The sequence below is a fragment of the Aythya ferina genome, assembly GCF_964211825.1.
Source record: "Aythya ferina genome assembly, chromosome: 1".
NCBI classification, from domain to species: domain Eukaryota; kingdom Metazoa; phylum Chordata; class Aves; order Anseriformes; family Anatidae; genus Aythya; species Aythya ferina.
The window spans coordinates 201,185,305-201,200,421 of record NC_140296.1 but is presented as its reverse complement, the minus strand read 5'-3'; the positions used below and the strand labels follow the sequence as shown (position 1 = coordinate 201,200,421).

The 15,117-nt window shown below is 37.9% G+C and overlaps 1 protein-coding gene across 20 annotated transcripts in view; it reads left to right on the top strand.

The window, feature by feature from the left end:
- CELF2 (CUGBP Elav-like family member 2) overlaps positions 1 to 14,881 on the top strand; it is a 560,320-nt gene extending 545,439 nt beyond the window's left edge. For 11 of the 20 annotated variants that reach the window (XM_084506670.1, XM_084506664.1, XM_084506681.1 and 8 more), the window contains 4 exons: positions 807 to 1,004; positions 3,739 to 3,882; positions 9,200 to 9,371; positions 10,660 to 14,881. In XM_084506670.1, coding sequence (XP_084362796.1) covers positions 807 to 1,004; positions 3,739 to 3,882; positions 9,200 to 9,327 — 470 coding nt within the window. In that variant the 3' untranslated portion in view covers positions 9,328 to 9,371; positions 10,660 to 14,881. The remainder of the gene's footprint in view (positions 1 to 806; positions 1,005 to 3,738; positions 3,883 to 9,199; positions 9,372 to 10,659) is intronic. The other 9 variants (XM_084506666.1, XM_084506683.1, XM_084506680.1 and 6 more) reach the window with 1 other exon arrangement.
- The last annotated feature ends 236 nt before the right edge of the window (positions 14,882 to 15,117 follow it).

The following is a 15,117-nucleotide window of genomic DNA, read 5'->3' as shown; positions in this document are numbered from 1 at the left end:
TGAAACTTCTTCCTTAGTGGTCATCCCAGTCAAATTAATCTGTTGTTTATCAGGATGTAGAATTGCTTTAAAGAAAAAAAAATAATAAAGTGACTCTGCTTCCAGTGAGGAGTAAAGGAACACATTGCTAGAACCAAATGCTCTTGTTTCTTCATGAAAGATGCCTGGTTTGGATGAAGCACTTGCAGTCACTCCAGATGTGCTGCTGTTCATCCATCTGTCCTCACAGGAGTAGCTGGAGGAGGAGGATGGAAGCACACAGCTTCACAGTTCATCTTCCTACCGCAAACCCAAGGGACAAAACCCATCACTGTATGGAGTGTTATTCCAAAAAGCTGTTAATCGGGGTTCTCTGCTGACCCCACACAAGCAAAACATCTCTGATACCATGTGGTCATGTCCTGCTGATAAAGACCTGGCCAGAGAGAGTGGGTTTTCTCACAGAATGCTCTTTCCCAAGTGGCCAGATTGCAAGGATGGAGGTTGGGGCGTCCTGCTCTCCCAGCCTTGGATGTCCCCAGCAGAAGCACAGGTGTTGAGGACAGTGGGCAGAGGGGGTTTGGGGAGCACCGAGCTGTAGTACTTGCCAGTAGCAGGCTGCATGCGAGTCCGTTTGACTGTGCAACCGTTGTGCTGAAGTGATCCTGACGCCAGAGTCGTGTTTCTTTGTTTTCAGTCCCATTTGGTGACGCGCCAAGCTGCATGCACTGCCGTCGTTGTCAGTGTCAATATAATACCAACAACTTTCGGAAAGCACTAATGAACAAGTGCAATTTCTTTTCTCTATTGTTGGGTTTTTTGTAAAGTTGCTCAAATGCTCTCAGGTATGGCGGCCCTGAACGGAGGACTCGGCGCAACAGGCTTGACGAACGGTACGGCCGGCACGATGGACGCACTCACCCAGGCCTACTCAGGAATCCAGCAGTACGCTGCGGCCGCGCTGCCCACCTTGTACAGCCAGAGCTTGTTGCAGCAGCAAAGCGCCGCGGGCAGCCAGAAGGAAGGTAAGCACTCGCCCTTCTCAGGATAAGCGACGCTTGGCCAAGCGAGAGCCGTGTCTTGGGTGTGTTTCTTCACAGAGGCTCAGCGAAGGACATCGAGTAGCCTCATCTTTGATGTTTACTTTTTCTCCTGATTGGTGGTTTATCATTTTTTCAACCTCTACTGTAAATCACTTTTTTTTACCATCTCTCCTTCCAGCCATACCTTCCTGACCGTTCTTTGTGGTATAAAAGCACCGCTGTGCAAAAAAGCACCAGTAATAAAAAGCATCCCATTATGGGTGACCATCTTTCACACACTTTAATGGTTTCCATTTTCCATGATGATGGAGTTAATTTGATTAGGTTTAAGTTTTTGAGTCAATGACAAGACCTGGCTTTGCATTGAGTGATTCTTTGCTCAATTCTGGGTTTTGTAGGGGAACAACAAAGGGTTTGCCCCTCTCCCTGCACCAGTAGAGCAAAACAAACCTTGGGAAGTTGCTGCTAAGAAAAAAGGAATGCTACTAAATATTTAGTAAAATGAAGTTACCCTTTTTCCCCTCTCCCATTCCCTTGTACACTTCCCAGGCATTTTGGGGTTTCATTTCTGTTTTTACTGCTTTCCCTTCTCTCATCCTAAATTCCAGCTAATTCTAGGAGGACAGGAGAATATTGCATGCTTTCTAAGATTGTATCTATGTTGTCACTACTACTCTTGCCAGGGATAAGCTTTGGAAATAAACCTAGTGTAATATCCTCAAGAGAAAGATTTTTACCCTCTTTTAATATAGTATCATGCACTGCTATGGGATGTGGTGTTTCCTATGAAGACAAATTTGGCATTCCCATAGCTGGCTATTATACAGGGATGCTGTGGAGTTAAAATGTTTATTTTCTCTAAATTTGTTACATCGTTTACTGCTAAAAGCTCAGATTATATTAAATGAAATGATTTTTTTTCAATCAGCGCTTTTTTTGGGGGGGAATTTTTTGTGTTCTCTGCTTTTGTCTTTCATCTCACTCACTCAGTCAGTGACAACAGACTGACACCAAAACCAAATTGTTTATCTGGTGTCATTGTGCATATTCAGTTTGATTTTTTTTAACTATTTTTTTTCAGTTCATATCAAGTGAAAACTTATTTTTTTATTTTATGAATTGGCAGTGTCTTTTTTAAAACACAGCCTTTTATATGTCTTGTTTCTGTTAGTAACAGGTTACGTTAAGGTGAATAAATTCTATCTTTAAATACTGATGACTATTTTTTGTTTCTTAACATGATTTCTGATGGCATGGTGAAGAGTCTGCAGTGGTTGACGATAACCAAGTACCAAAGAAAAATACTATATCAATATTAAATGCTGAAGCTTAGTGAACTGCCTCATGCATATGCTGTAAACTATTGTTAAGTAAGTTTTGCTTACTATTTTAAGAAATTGTGTTTTCTGGAAAGGATAGTTTATTGGCAGAAAGAAGAAATAAGTTCCAGGTGATGATTTTTTTTCTTTTTTTTTTTTTTTCTCAAAAAATGTTTCTTTGAAAAACATTTTTTTCCAAGCCTTTTATCCCCTGTGCTGTGCAAACATTGCAGCCCTTTCCTTCAGGCTGAGAGAGGGCAGCCAGGCTGGTTACAAGAGAGGTGAGGCTTTGTGACTCTTGCAGAAGGTGTCCATAAATCTGGTATGCTTTCCTCTCCAATCCAGAAAACCACAGACATCACATCTGAGATACACGTAGGTTCCTTTATACAGGGGAATACTCAAGCATGTTACTCGAGATGTGTTTTTGTGTACTGATTGTGCTCCTGGTGTCTGTGTGGGAAGGCCACACGTCTGGTTCCATCATAGATCATATTCTTTTAGACATTCATGGCTTACTTCCAGTATGCTACTGCAAGGGAAAAATTGAGCTGGGATTAAAAAAAAAAAAAAAAATTATTGCTGGGGGGGTGTGTTTAAGCAAATAGCACTATAATGTGTATCTCAAATTTAGGCTCTAAGAAAAATATTCAAAGTAGCTCCAAGTTTGCCCCTTTCTTTTCAAACTCAAATTGATGTAAAGCCGCTTTAATTTCAACACAAAAATTTTATTTTGAACTTTTAAAAAGTAGTTATTTTACAAAGTTTCTCTGGGAGATAGAGCTTTCTCTGGGGAATTCATATTTAAAAAGAGTATGCTTTCTGAAATGAGTCCACACAATTTTTTTTTCTTAGTATCTTTCTCTCTCTGATTCTGCTGATTTCCAAGTCAAAAAGTTTGCTTTGTCTTACCCTTTTTATTCCCATCCCCACCAAGCTCCTGCCCTTTTATCTGTGATGCTCAAATCTGAGCTCAGCTCACTGCATTTCTCTAAGTTCCTGCAACTAAAATTAAGCCAGCAAACCCATGCAGGTGTTTGAGGCAGCAGGGGGCTCTTTGGGCAGATCTTGGGGTGTTGTGAGAGAGTAATACATTGTGTACCTGTTTTCCTAACCTTAATTATCCTGAAAGACACTTGTGTAAATTGAAGAAAGAGGCTGCAGTTTAACTTCTTTTGTAGAAGAGGTATCAAGTGAACACTTTGCAAGATAGGATACTCTAAAGAGCTGCATTTCAGCTCTGTTCCTTTGATGATCCACTTACTGTGCTTCCTTCAAAGTTGGAAAGTGAAATGCTTTCTGACCATCACCTTCAGTAAGTATTATGGGAAAATAGATTAAACGTAGCTCTTGTAATAGCTGTTTTCAGACTTTTGTTTTGTTTTGTTTTCCTAAAGGTCCAGAAGGGGCAAACCTCTTTATTTACCACCTCCCCCAGGAGTTTGGAGACCAGGACATTCTGCAGATGTTCATGCCTTTTGGAAATGTTATCTCTGCTAAAGTCTTCATTGACAAACAGACCAATCTGAGCAAGTGCTTTGGTATGTCAAATTTAATAAATCAAATAGTAAAAACCACATGCACCACTCTGAAAAGGGGTCAGGAAAGAAAATTAACAGCAGTGTGAGAAATGTCATACTGGAATTTCATTCCCAAAATAATGGACTCTTAATCCTCAAATGAGAGGAAAGATGCACAGGCAAACTAGTTCTAACTAAAAATTGGCTGTGAAAAAACAATAATAATCTTCCAGTCTGACATCTCGCATGAATGTGTCAAGTACATGAAACTAATTACACCCTATGTGGGGGAATGTCATTTAGTATACTATTAAGCTGCCTTATTATGGATACCTAATTATTCTCTATTGTATAGCTGAGCCACTTAAAAATGCTCTATGTTTAACCCATTACTTCTACATTACAGGAATTTCTTTCTTCTGAATTAAGTACAAGATTGTGCAATTAGTGTTTGAATGGTGTGTACATGTAGTTCAGAACGTTTTACAGACAGTTGATGTCTAGATATGCAGCTAGAGCTGCGGCAGGCAAGCTCCAATACATTATGAAAGGTAGCATCTCCCCTTACCTTAGGGTGGGGATGAGGGGAGTGTCAATGTCAAGTTTTCCAGGGAATGCTTTAGGCTGTCAGAAAACTAGATGGCAGCAGAGGAGAAGATGATATGTTGATATAAAACAATTTCTAGGGTTGGTCAGATAGGCTGATGTCCTTTGAATGACATAGGTGCACCAGTTCAGTGCCTCAACAGAGAGGAAAACAGAAGGTGACTGAGTGGCAACCTGTTAGATCGTTGGTCTAATGATTGTGGTTTTAATGCAAGACATGAGAAGGGTCTTGGAGGACAGAATCTCTTAAAGAAAAGTTTTGTAAGGTTTGACCTAAAATACCGGGGCTTCCAGCGAAATGACAACTCTTTCCCAGAGTAAAGCTGTATGTATGACAAATTAGTAACCAGTCAAGACAATCCCTTTAGTTTCCAAAACTCCTTTGTACTGACAAATGTTGCTCTTTGCACAGCACCATCACTTAATTTTCAAGTGTCCCCATTAACCATAATACATGTTTCTTAGCTTGCATATCATTACTTTTTTTTTTTTTTTTTTTAATCTAGGTTTTGTTAAAATGTGTCTGTCTCAGTGTTTGTCTACATGAGGTCCATTCAGGAACAGCTACTGGGCTTTAACCCGTTTTAAAAGAGATGAATTTATCTAAACAGACAGTACCCAACCAAGAGCAGCATCTATCAGGCTACTCAGAACTACCTACTGCACAGGAATTCAAGCCATACCACAATCTGAGTCTATTGCACCTGACAAGCCCATAGTACACCTGGAAATTTAATTCACTTTGCAGATAGCGTGTGATATTCTTTCTGCATTTTTCTTTATTTTTTAGGTCCTGTTTAAGCTTTACAAAAAAATTGCTCATATTTAGACTAATACAGTACAGCATGTTTCTGCAATGTGTTAAAACAGTCCCTGAGGCTGTAGCAAATTTGAAAACTGGAATTGAAAAGGACTCCCTATTGATCTGGAGCCAGTTCAGTTAGTGTGTTGGGGTGACAAAATCACTGTTGAGGTCTCCAGGAACCTTGATGAAATGTCAAATCAAGCTGTGTTAATCGAAATGCAGCAATTGTGATCACTACTGAAAAAAATGTAGATTAGTTTGGGCAGGCAGCTCAATTCATCAACTCGCTTCCCACACTTGTTTTTTGTGGGTTTCCTTTTACTGTTCGATTACCTACCTACACATTTCTCTGGGTTTACGGGACACAAATACCTAGCTTAGAATGATGAACTGAGGTTATCTTGTTTGAGGGGAAACAGAAGGGTCAACACCCAATGGATGGAAGAGTCCTCTGTCTTTTTGGCATTAGTCAGGTTTCAGTAACATTGCAATTTCTCATTCTTCCTCCCCAGGTATTCTGCCAGCAGTTGAGAGAGTTCTGCTTTAAAAACAAAAAGTACTGCAGTGGCAGAGGAAGTTGAGATTTTCTGATTCAGTAGGTGTGAACAGCACCTGTGTGATTCTGTTAATCACAGGCAAAGCCAAGATTAATCCTGCTAGTTTAACATCCCTGCATGCATCACCTCAGCTTTTATTGGCAAGAATCATCTATTTGTTGTTTCAGCCCCAAACTTGTGTTTCAAAAAACTTTCTTTTTTTTTTCTCTGTATTCCCACCAAAAGCTGAGACAGTAGTACATCTGAATTACCCATTTCTCACTGGTACCGCTAATGCTCATTGCTCATGGTGCAATCTGGGTTTGTTTCTCTTTTTTTGTTGGATTGGGTTGGTTTGGGCTTTTTTGGAAGTCAAATTGCGGATGAAAAGAGATTGAACACTAGAAAGGTGAAAAGAGTGTCCAACACTGTCCGCTGGCTGAATTTGGATGGGAAGATTTGTTCCAATCTCAGAGTAGTGATACACAGTGATGAGCTTTTATGTAACACTGCTTCTCAAAATGAAAAATTACTTTTATTTGCAGAAAATGAGCTTTGGTGTTATTTGCTTTCTTGTCCATCTCAGTTGAATGCTCAAGAGATTAAATGGTAATGAGGATGACAGGACAGTCCATCTACCCCTGGAAATACTTTTTCATGAGCTCTCATGAGCTCTAGTTGATTCCACAGACAAAGGGTTTCACTCTTTAAGCTTCTCTCTTGCCTTTCATAAAACTTACAATAACAGAAATGAGAGAGTAAAGTAAGGCAGGGGAGGGGGGACCCAGTGACATCCCAGCGTAAATGCAGTCTGCCTCATAACAAATTTGCTACTCAAATGATGAAAAATATTTATCCTGGTTACAGAGGTACCAAGAGATTTAAAACAAAAATCAGAATCATCATGACAGGGGCTTTGCAAATTGATAAGAAACATCATCCCATCCCCACGTAACCTGCAGTTTAAATTTCAGACCAAAAAAAATGATGAATGGATGCAATCAGAAACAAATAAAGGGAGAGAATGTCATATTCCTTCACAAGCTTTGTAAGTGAAGGTTCTTGATAAGGGATAAGATGAAAGTGCAACAGGCTAATGTAGATAGAGCATTCTGTGCATAGAGACAAATTGTGAAGCAGGATAACAATTGAATGATAAAGGCTGATTCCACTGATGCAGCACAGAGGATGTATGTTTGAATTTGTGGCTGAGTCAAGGAAACTATTAAAGAGACATAGAATGAAGTGACTTATTACATCCCCTGAAAGGTAAGCATAGCCTAAGCTAATTGTTCTTCTGTCAGCACGGGAGAGTCTGAGTTGGTGACAAGAGAGGTGGGTGGAAAAGCTACCTCAGGGCGCGCTTGCTTCTCTTCATTCACCATTCACAGATGCCACCTGATGACTAGTTTAGATCAGTTGCTTAACTTTCAGGTCACCATGACTAGCTAAGATAAAAAGGAACTAAGATGATGAGAGGTTCATAGCAGAAAACTATTCAGAATGCACTCAAGAGAACAACGTGAAGGTCAGGAAGGCCGTAGAGGAAACTGCTGAATTGTCGAGGTAGGTAGGAGTAGCTTATGGAGGTTATGGAGTATCTGCCCGGAAGGTGCTACAGCTGCCTTCTAACTCATGGTAGGTTGCTTTTTCTTTCTGTCCCTGAGGAAATCTTACAGCTCAAGGCTGAGATCTGTGAGCTGATGGAAGTAGACAGAGGAGTGCAGTGCTAAGGCAGTGATTGGAGTCGTGTGAACAGATAAGATCTCCTACAGGAAGACAGGGGAAGGAAAGGAAGAGGGTGATGAAGTTCCTCAGGATATGGTAATAATATTCAGAGGAAATGATCAAGTGAAGAAAGTGAGGAAGTGACAAGTTACTAAAATCAAGGAAGATATGGAGGAATATTTATTATCCCTTAAGGAGGTAATGAATAATCAACCACAGAAGAGCATGAATCAAGCATATTGGCTTTGGCCGGGAGAAGGTCTACAGAGATTTAAGTGAGAGGCTTTTTGAGTGGAAAGGAGCAGAAGTGAGCCTGAATTGTCAGAGAAGAGTCTTAAGTAAATAGTTTGGTGAAGTCGATTTAAGGTGAACCGTAGGGAAGGTCTGTGAAGGAGGGAGGGCAGACAGGGACCAAATGACTTGTTAAGAGGCTTTTTTCTTTACAATGGGCAAAGTGTATCATTCTGACACTGAAGAAGGAAGAGGGCAACAGTGCGAGGTAAGCAAGAGCCATAAAAGAGCAGGTTAAAATGACAGCAAAAAGAGGTTGTGAATCAGAAAAGGATGCAGGCACTAAGCACAAATGAAGAAAGCTGGTGGAAGACAGGAGCTGAGCAGCTTCCGTGTTAGTACTGAAAACAAAGTGTGGGGGAGCCATGCTTTAACAGGGTGAAGGGATATGTGTTAAGTCAAATTCAAGTGGAAAGGAGAGGGAGCATTTCAAAGCCGATGCATAATAGCAGGCTGGAATGCAGTGGTAATTAGCCAGAGCAGAGGCAGAGCAGCAGTTAGGCGAGCTTTGCAATTACAAGTGGGAGGCCCAGATATGAAAATGAATTTTGAGCTTCCAGAATCAGGGAGATTTGAGTCCATTATGAACAGAGCTTTTTTTGTCTCAGGGGGAAAAGAAAGCTGAGCCAGGCCAGCCATTCTGAATTACCCGAGCAAGCATTATCCCCCTAGTTAGTGCTCGCAGCTGAGGAGCAGAAGATCTGGAGTTCTCATCAAGCCCTGCCATTGTCTTTATGATGTTGCTTAATTTCGATCCTTGCATACCCCTTTTGGGACCAAGAGGCTGAATTAATTAACATTTAATGTACCTTGAGATCTTGAACTGGAAGGAGCTGTAAAAATACAAAATATTAATATTGCAACTGTCCCAGTCTGGGCCCAAGGAGATGACTGAATAATACCACCCAGGCCAGTGTACGTGAACTCACATTCAGATGCTCAAATTCATACAGGCATCCAAGTTTGGGTTTTGTTTCTGTAACCAGGTCTTCTGTTTCATCTTCACATGTACAGACTGGCCTCATAGTACTTCCTAATAGGCTGGGAGATGTGTAGATATTACAGTGAAAAGTGTTACAGTAATAAATATCTACAGTCTCTAAGGTAGGTAGATAAAAAACAGATTGGGAAACTGCATTGCACCAAAACTGGCCAACTGCATCCCAGCTAGGAAAGAAATATTATGAAGGTAAAAGGGAAGGCGAAGGGAAAGGGCGAGGAAATGGGCTATGGAGTGTGATCAAAGAAATAATTGAAAGAGAGGTAAATGTGTCAAATAAATAGTAATAATAAAATCCTAACAAAAAGCCTTCTGGAATTTGTTCTAACCTACAGTTCGCTTTCTCTCCCGCCTCCGTTCTGTGTCTCGTAGGTTTTGTTAGCTATGACAATCCAGTCTCTGCACAAGCTGCTATCCAGGCTATGAACGGCTTTCAGATTGGCATGAAACGCTTGAAGGTTCAGCTGAAACGCTCCAAAAATGACAGCAAACCTTACTGATCTTAACCCCAGATGCTTACTGCTCTTATTTTAGCTTTCTTAGGGTAAGTCCCATGAGCAAACCTGTCCTCTGCAGGGGGGTTAAGAGAGAACATATAGCCAACCTTCACCAAGAGACAGTTATTTTTACAGTTACCACTTCCATTTCCCCACTTGTCCTTACTACACTTGGCTCCCATTTCCTTGCCAAGTAATTACTGAGTTGTGTTACTGTATTTTGTTTTGCAGCATAATTTATCTCCTTTTTAACAAATAAACGTCTTGAAATTCAAAGCAACACACACACACACACAAAAAAAAATGTGCAATTTAACTCTGTGAACCCTGGTGCCATTAGCACACAATAAAAGTTGTTTTCTATGGTTGGATCCTATTTTACCAGGGTGGCACCAGCAGTTTATAGGTTAAAGAAAATGGCCTCATGCCAGTTGAAGCACTTATTTTGCAACAAGAAAATTGAAACAAGTCTTTCCACTACATCAACTTGTTTTTTGAGAAGATTTGATTTTTTTTTCAGTTCAAAACAATGTGTTGTTATATATTAGTCTGATTTTACACTGGTCGTCTTTATATTTCACTTTTTTTTAAGTTCTTGTTTTTTTGGAAAGGATTAATGTAAAAAAGATTTAGAGATCTGTTTCTAAAGCTACAGGGTTTAAAATAAAAAAAAAATAAAATAAAATGAGTGACAATACTTGATGTTTCTTGAGAGATAAATTTAATAATAATAAAAAAGAAAGCCACAGGCCTGTAAATTTTATTTGTAAAAAGCATTTCTATTTTTATACAAAATTTTTACTGCCTCAGAAATAATGGAAGTTATTTATTGCCTATTGTTAACTTATTGGATACCTAAAGAGCAGCTCTCTATGCTAGCTAGATCCTTTGAAGTAGTCTCTAGAGTAATTGTGCCAAGAATGGGCGCTTTTTCACTGTTGAACCCTACACCCTTTACAGTTCATGCTTTTATCCTCTTGTTTGTATTTGTCTGGTTATTTTGTTCGTAGTTTCCATTACCTAGTTTAAAGTTCAGTTGTCTGACCTTTTTTCCCTCCCCATACCTTTATGTTACATTTGTAGAAACTGGTTCTTTCCTCTCTTTTCTCCCCAAAGACGAATCCATTCTCTCTGACTCTTTTCAGATGGATTCTTTTGGGGTTCCATTGTGCTGTTGTTGACAAGTATTGTAAGTTAATGCAAATTATGTGAACAGCTCATAGACTCTACTGACAAAAGATTTGCATTAGTTTTCTCCTGCACCCATAAAAGTGATTTTGTTTGTGCTGCATAGATTCTATGTAACTTTTTTCCTCTTCCTTGTTTTTTCCCTAGACATCTCCATGCCCGTTAGCCCATCGTTTGCCTAGCATGTCCCTGTGGCGTCTCAAAAAAAAAAAAAAGTTTCATCGTCCCGTCATTGTTTCTGATGTCTTTCTGACCTCACATCATATTTGGTTCTCCTACTGACCTTTGATCTAGTTTGACCTTTGAAATTTGCATGTGACCTCATCTAGCTATGAATTCTGGGAAGTCAATGTGAAAAAACATTGCTGCATTCATGCAAGACTGAAATTTATTATTAGATAAATTAATGATAGGATTTAAAAACAACCTGTGGCAAAATGTTTTTTCTTTCTTTCCTTTTTTGTTTTTCTTTTTTCCTTTGTTCTTTTTTTTTTTTTCATTTCGTAAAAAAAAAAATAAAAAAAAAAAACAGACTTGAAAGTATTATACAGGGATTGGCATTCTGCCTGGTCACTGGTGACAATAGCAATATGTGTCCAGAGGCACAGAATGTTGGTTTCTAACAGACTACTTCCAAAACAGTTTGAGAAATAAAACTGTCTGATTTTAAGTCTCTAGAGGTCTGTAATAGTTTTTACATTTTTCAGGCAGTGTAAAGTTTTTTGATAAGGCCATTTTAGGTGGCTCACTTTCTCATTAAAGTATATATATAGAACCACTTTTTGTAGATTAGTATAAGAAAATATTTACCCTGTTTTAGGGCAAATGCTACCTACTTGTGTCACCTTTTGCTGAACTGACTCACAGTTAGACAATCCATGGTTTAATGCACATGAAATTACCTATATTTTATACTGTTTCAATGTACAGAAGAAAGGTTACTGTAAAATGTGTTACGTTGGTGCTTCTGTGAATTAAGTTGTGGTTTCATCATGAGTCTTATGGTCTTAAGTGTTCTATGTTTATAAAGACAAGTTTAAAATTGGTTTACTTGAAGAACAAGAACAAAAACAAGATTCAAAAAAAAAAAAAAAGAAAAAAAAAAGTTGTTTGCTTAAAAAAATGAATTTCATGTGAAAAATTAAAAAATATTCCAGAATAAGTTTGTGTTGGCTTGTGACGCATTGATGTCATTTTTTTATTGTGAACAATTTAGATGTGTTTGTGTTCAGCAAAATGTGATCGGTTTTTCTTTTAAAGAAAAAAAAAAATCAGTGAAACTATAGTGCCAAATTCCAAAGGTACTTTCTTCCTAGAGCTTCAGTGTGTTTCTTGTGTGAAGTAATTTGATAACATGGGTATTTTATTATGTGTTTTGTATAAATCCCTAATATTTAAAGAAAAAGAGGTTAAAAAGTTTGTTAACTTGCTATCCTGTGGTCTTGTTGCCTGAAATTGTTATTGTTTGTTATTTCTCTTTGATGTTTTTTGTAAAACATTGTATAAGTGCCCATGTTTCACTTTTTTAACCACTCTGCACACATCAATGCTGTGAAAGCAAACCTCACAATGTATTTTCTTCATATTGTATGGAAACCTCTAAGGTGAGAAAGTTTTGAACTTTTAACCCTTTCCACCCAGAGCTGTCTTGAGTGTTAATACCTTTTATACATTCACCATTTTGCTGTTTATTTTTATATATATATCTATATCTATAAATATATATATACTTAGTTTTTTGTGGTTTATTTAATACATGGTTGAAATCAGAACAATGCACAGGGCAGATCTGAAGGACAAAAATATTTTACTGCTGTCTAAATTTCTTCTGTATCTATAACTAAAATTATTTAAAACAGTAATTAACTTGTGGTTTTCCTTTTTAGATTTTGGGGATTTTGTCTTTTCTTAAAGAGCTTTTAATATGCTGCTGGAATATGCTATTCAGTATTAATAAAATAAAAGAAAAATAAAACAATTCTTTAATTATCTATTGTGTGAACCACTCCCAGAAAGGAGTGGTAAATCCACCATTTGAAAATCGTGAGGAGAAAAAAAATATTTTTGTAATTTAAATAAATGAACTTTTGCTTAAATCAGATGCACTAGATCTTCCTGGGTGAAAATTCAGCATGCACTGCAGTTAAACTACTTTTTATGGATAAAGTTTACATACACTGTAATGTTTGGTGTTATCTGCCATTATCTGTAACGGCAATATATTGGCTTACTCCTGCAGACACTCGTATAGAGAGGAGTAACTTTACTCGTACAAGTAGTCCGTGGGAATACGTATGTGACTGATGTGGGTGTTTGCTGGAGGAAGCTGTGTGTAAGGAACCAGAAAAGAGATGCTGGTAGCCCTTTCACTGCCTTGTAAGTCTGATTAGATTGCATTTCTACCGCACACGTAGTGACCAACAACCAAATTTGGTTCTTTGCTACCGGTATAGCAAATTCATTGCCAATCCAATGCGTGTGAGCAGCAGTACTTGCTACTGATGATAAAGTGCCATACCTTCTTCCTATTTCTGATTATATTCGAAGCCACCTAAAATTAAAAACGAAGCCCTATATGAACAACATCAGCTGGTGCACTCTTGTCTCTCATCCCCAACTTAAATGCTTCTTTATGTAGAGCCCTGGGATGGAAAGGACTAGCCTCTAGTGATGCAAAAAAGTTTCCTTCTTATAGCACATGCACTTATAAATAAGTGATCTATACTTTTCTCACATTTTTACTACTGCTGGGGCCTTCCTACACCCTTTGAGGGCTATTTTGTACTACTTGCAGCAATTTTGCATATTCAAAGTATCATCTCACGTACGTTATATTATATATATGTACATATATATATAATATGAGATCATCATTTGGATTGTTTAGACTGTTTCACTAATTTATCCTCATTGTACCCACTGTATAAATTTCCAAAGCTTTTTTAGATGCCCTAGTGTGTCCTGCGGGTTTACCAGTCCAGTGAGAGCGGTGATGTCTTTGGTCATCAGGCAGTGTAATTTGGTATCAGCCGCAGACCCAAGCGGTTGCCCCAAATCACACTACACAAGACATTGGCTTAGCAGTGGGAGAGGAGGAACAGTTCAGGATTTCCAGGCAACTGAGATGGGTCCATCTTGAAATTTATTTATTTTTTAAATCAAATATAAAAATGAAAACCCAAACATACACCTCCGTGGAGACAAATTATCTACCAGTTCTCTTTCAAAATATTGAAAGGAAAAAGCTGCAAGGGTGCAAGGGCCTAATAAGAGAGGAAGAAAAACAAGGGAAATTGCTTTACAAAATTCTAATCAAAAGACTACACTAGTTGCTTTTTTTCAAACAAATTAGCTAATTGTGATGAAATGGCAGTCCTCAAAGGAGTAACAAGTTCATCTTTCTTTCACCATAGGGGTTACAGTTCCTTGGCTTGTGCTACTCTGGAATCATTTTACTGTTTCTGTTTTTATTATCTTAAGTGCTAATTAACGAAAGGAAAAAATATCCTGTAGTTTCATTACCTTTTTGGATAATGTCATACAAAAAAAAAAAAAAAAAAAAAAAGAAAAGAAAAAAAAAACTATGTATTTGTGTTTTTTTTGTGCTGTGAGAATTGTTGTTTGTAGATTAATAATACTATCATTTTGTTTAGAATTACAAACTAGTTTTTAAGTATTGTCTGAGAAAAGCCAAAGTTAATGCAATCTAGTGGAAACTGTAAGACCATTTGAGTATTGTTTCTGTTTTATTGATGCATTTGGATTTTGTTGTTTGATGGAATTTGAGCCAAAAAAAAAAAAAAAAAAAAAAAGAACAAGAAAAAAAAAAAAAAAAAGCAGGCTTTCATATTTCTACAACCTGACTGTACTTACTTACGCATTTTGTACCAGTGGAACTTTTTATACTGGAGATTAAAAACAAATGGAAATTTTTGTGGCTTACTCTCGTGGGCCCCCTCGATCATGACTGATTTTCAAGTTTGATTTCTGGATGGTAGAAAGAGAGTTGGTTTTGTTTAGAGAATTAAAAACTTTGGCTTGATTTCTTTTTTTCCCTTTGCTTATATCTAGTGTTTAGAATTTTGTCTTAACAAAAGCGGTAAGTTTCACTTTTTATTCTGTATCGTGCAGTTACACAATAAGGTAATTAGAATTAGGAGTACTCGGTCACTTTGCGTGGATAAATGTATTAGTTAAAACGTTAGGGGTTTGCTTTTTTGCTGTTTAGATCAGAGTTTTTTCTGATTCTTCTGTCCTCATTGTGAACATAACCGTGTAGTTGAAACAGTCAGACTTATTTTTGTAACGTATGTTATTGTGTGATGCAGTTTTTTGCTTCTGTCTCCAATATTAAACCATTTTCCTAATACTTGTCTCTCTACTTTGTGTCTTGTATTGTTGGTGGTCATTATGTGTTGGTAATACATCTACACACCTCACTGTTTCACGTTCCTGTTTTTTTTTTTTTTTCTCTATTTGTTGGTTGTGTACAAAAGATACAGTCGATTCCACCTAAGTGAATATCTGATTGGGGGGCAAAAGAGGATTTGTGCATTTTAGACATGTTACAGTTTCTTTGATATTTTTTTCTGTCTCCCTCCCCCT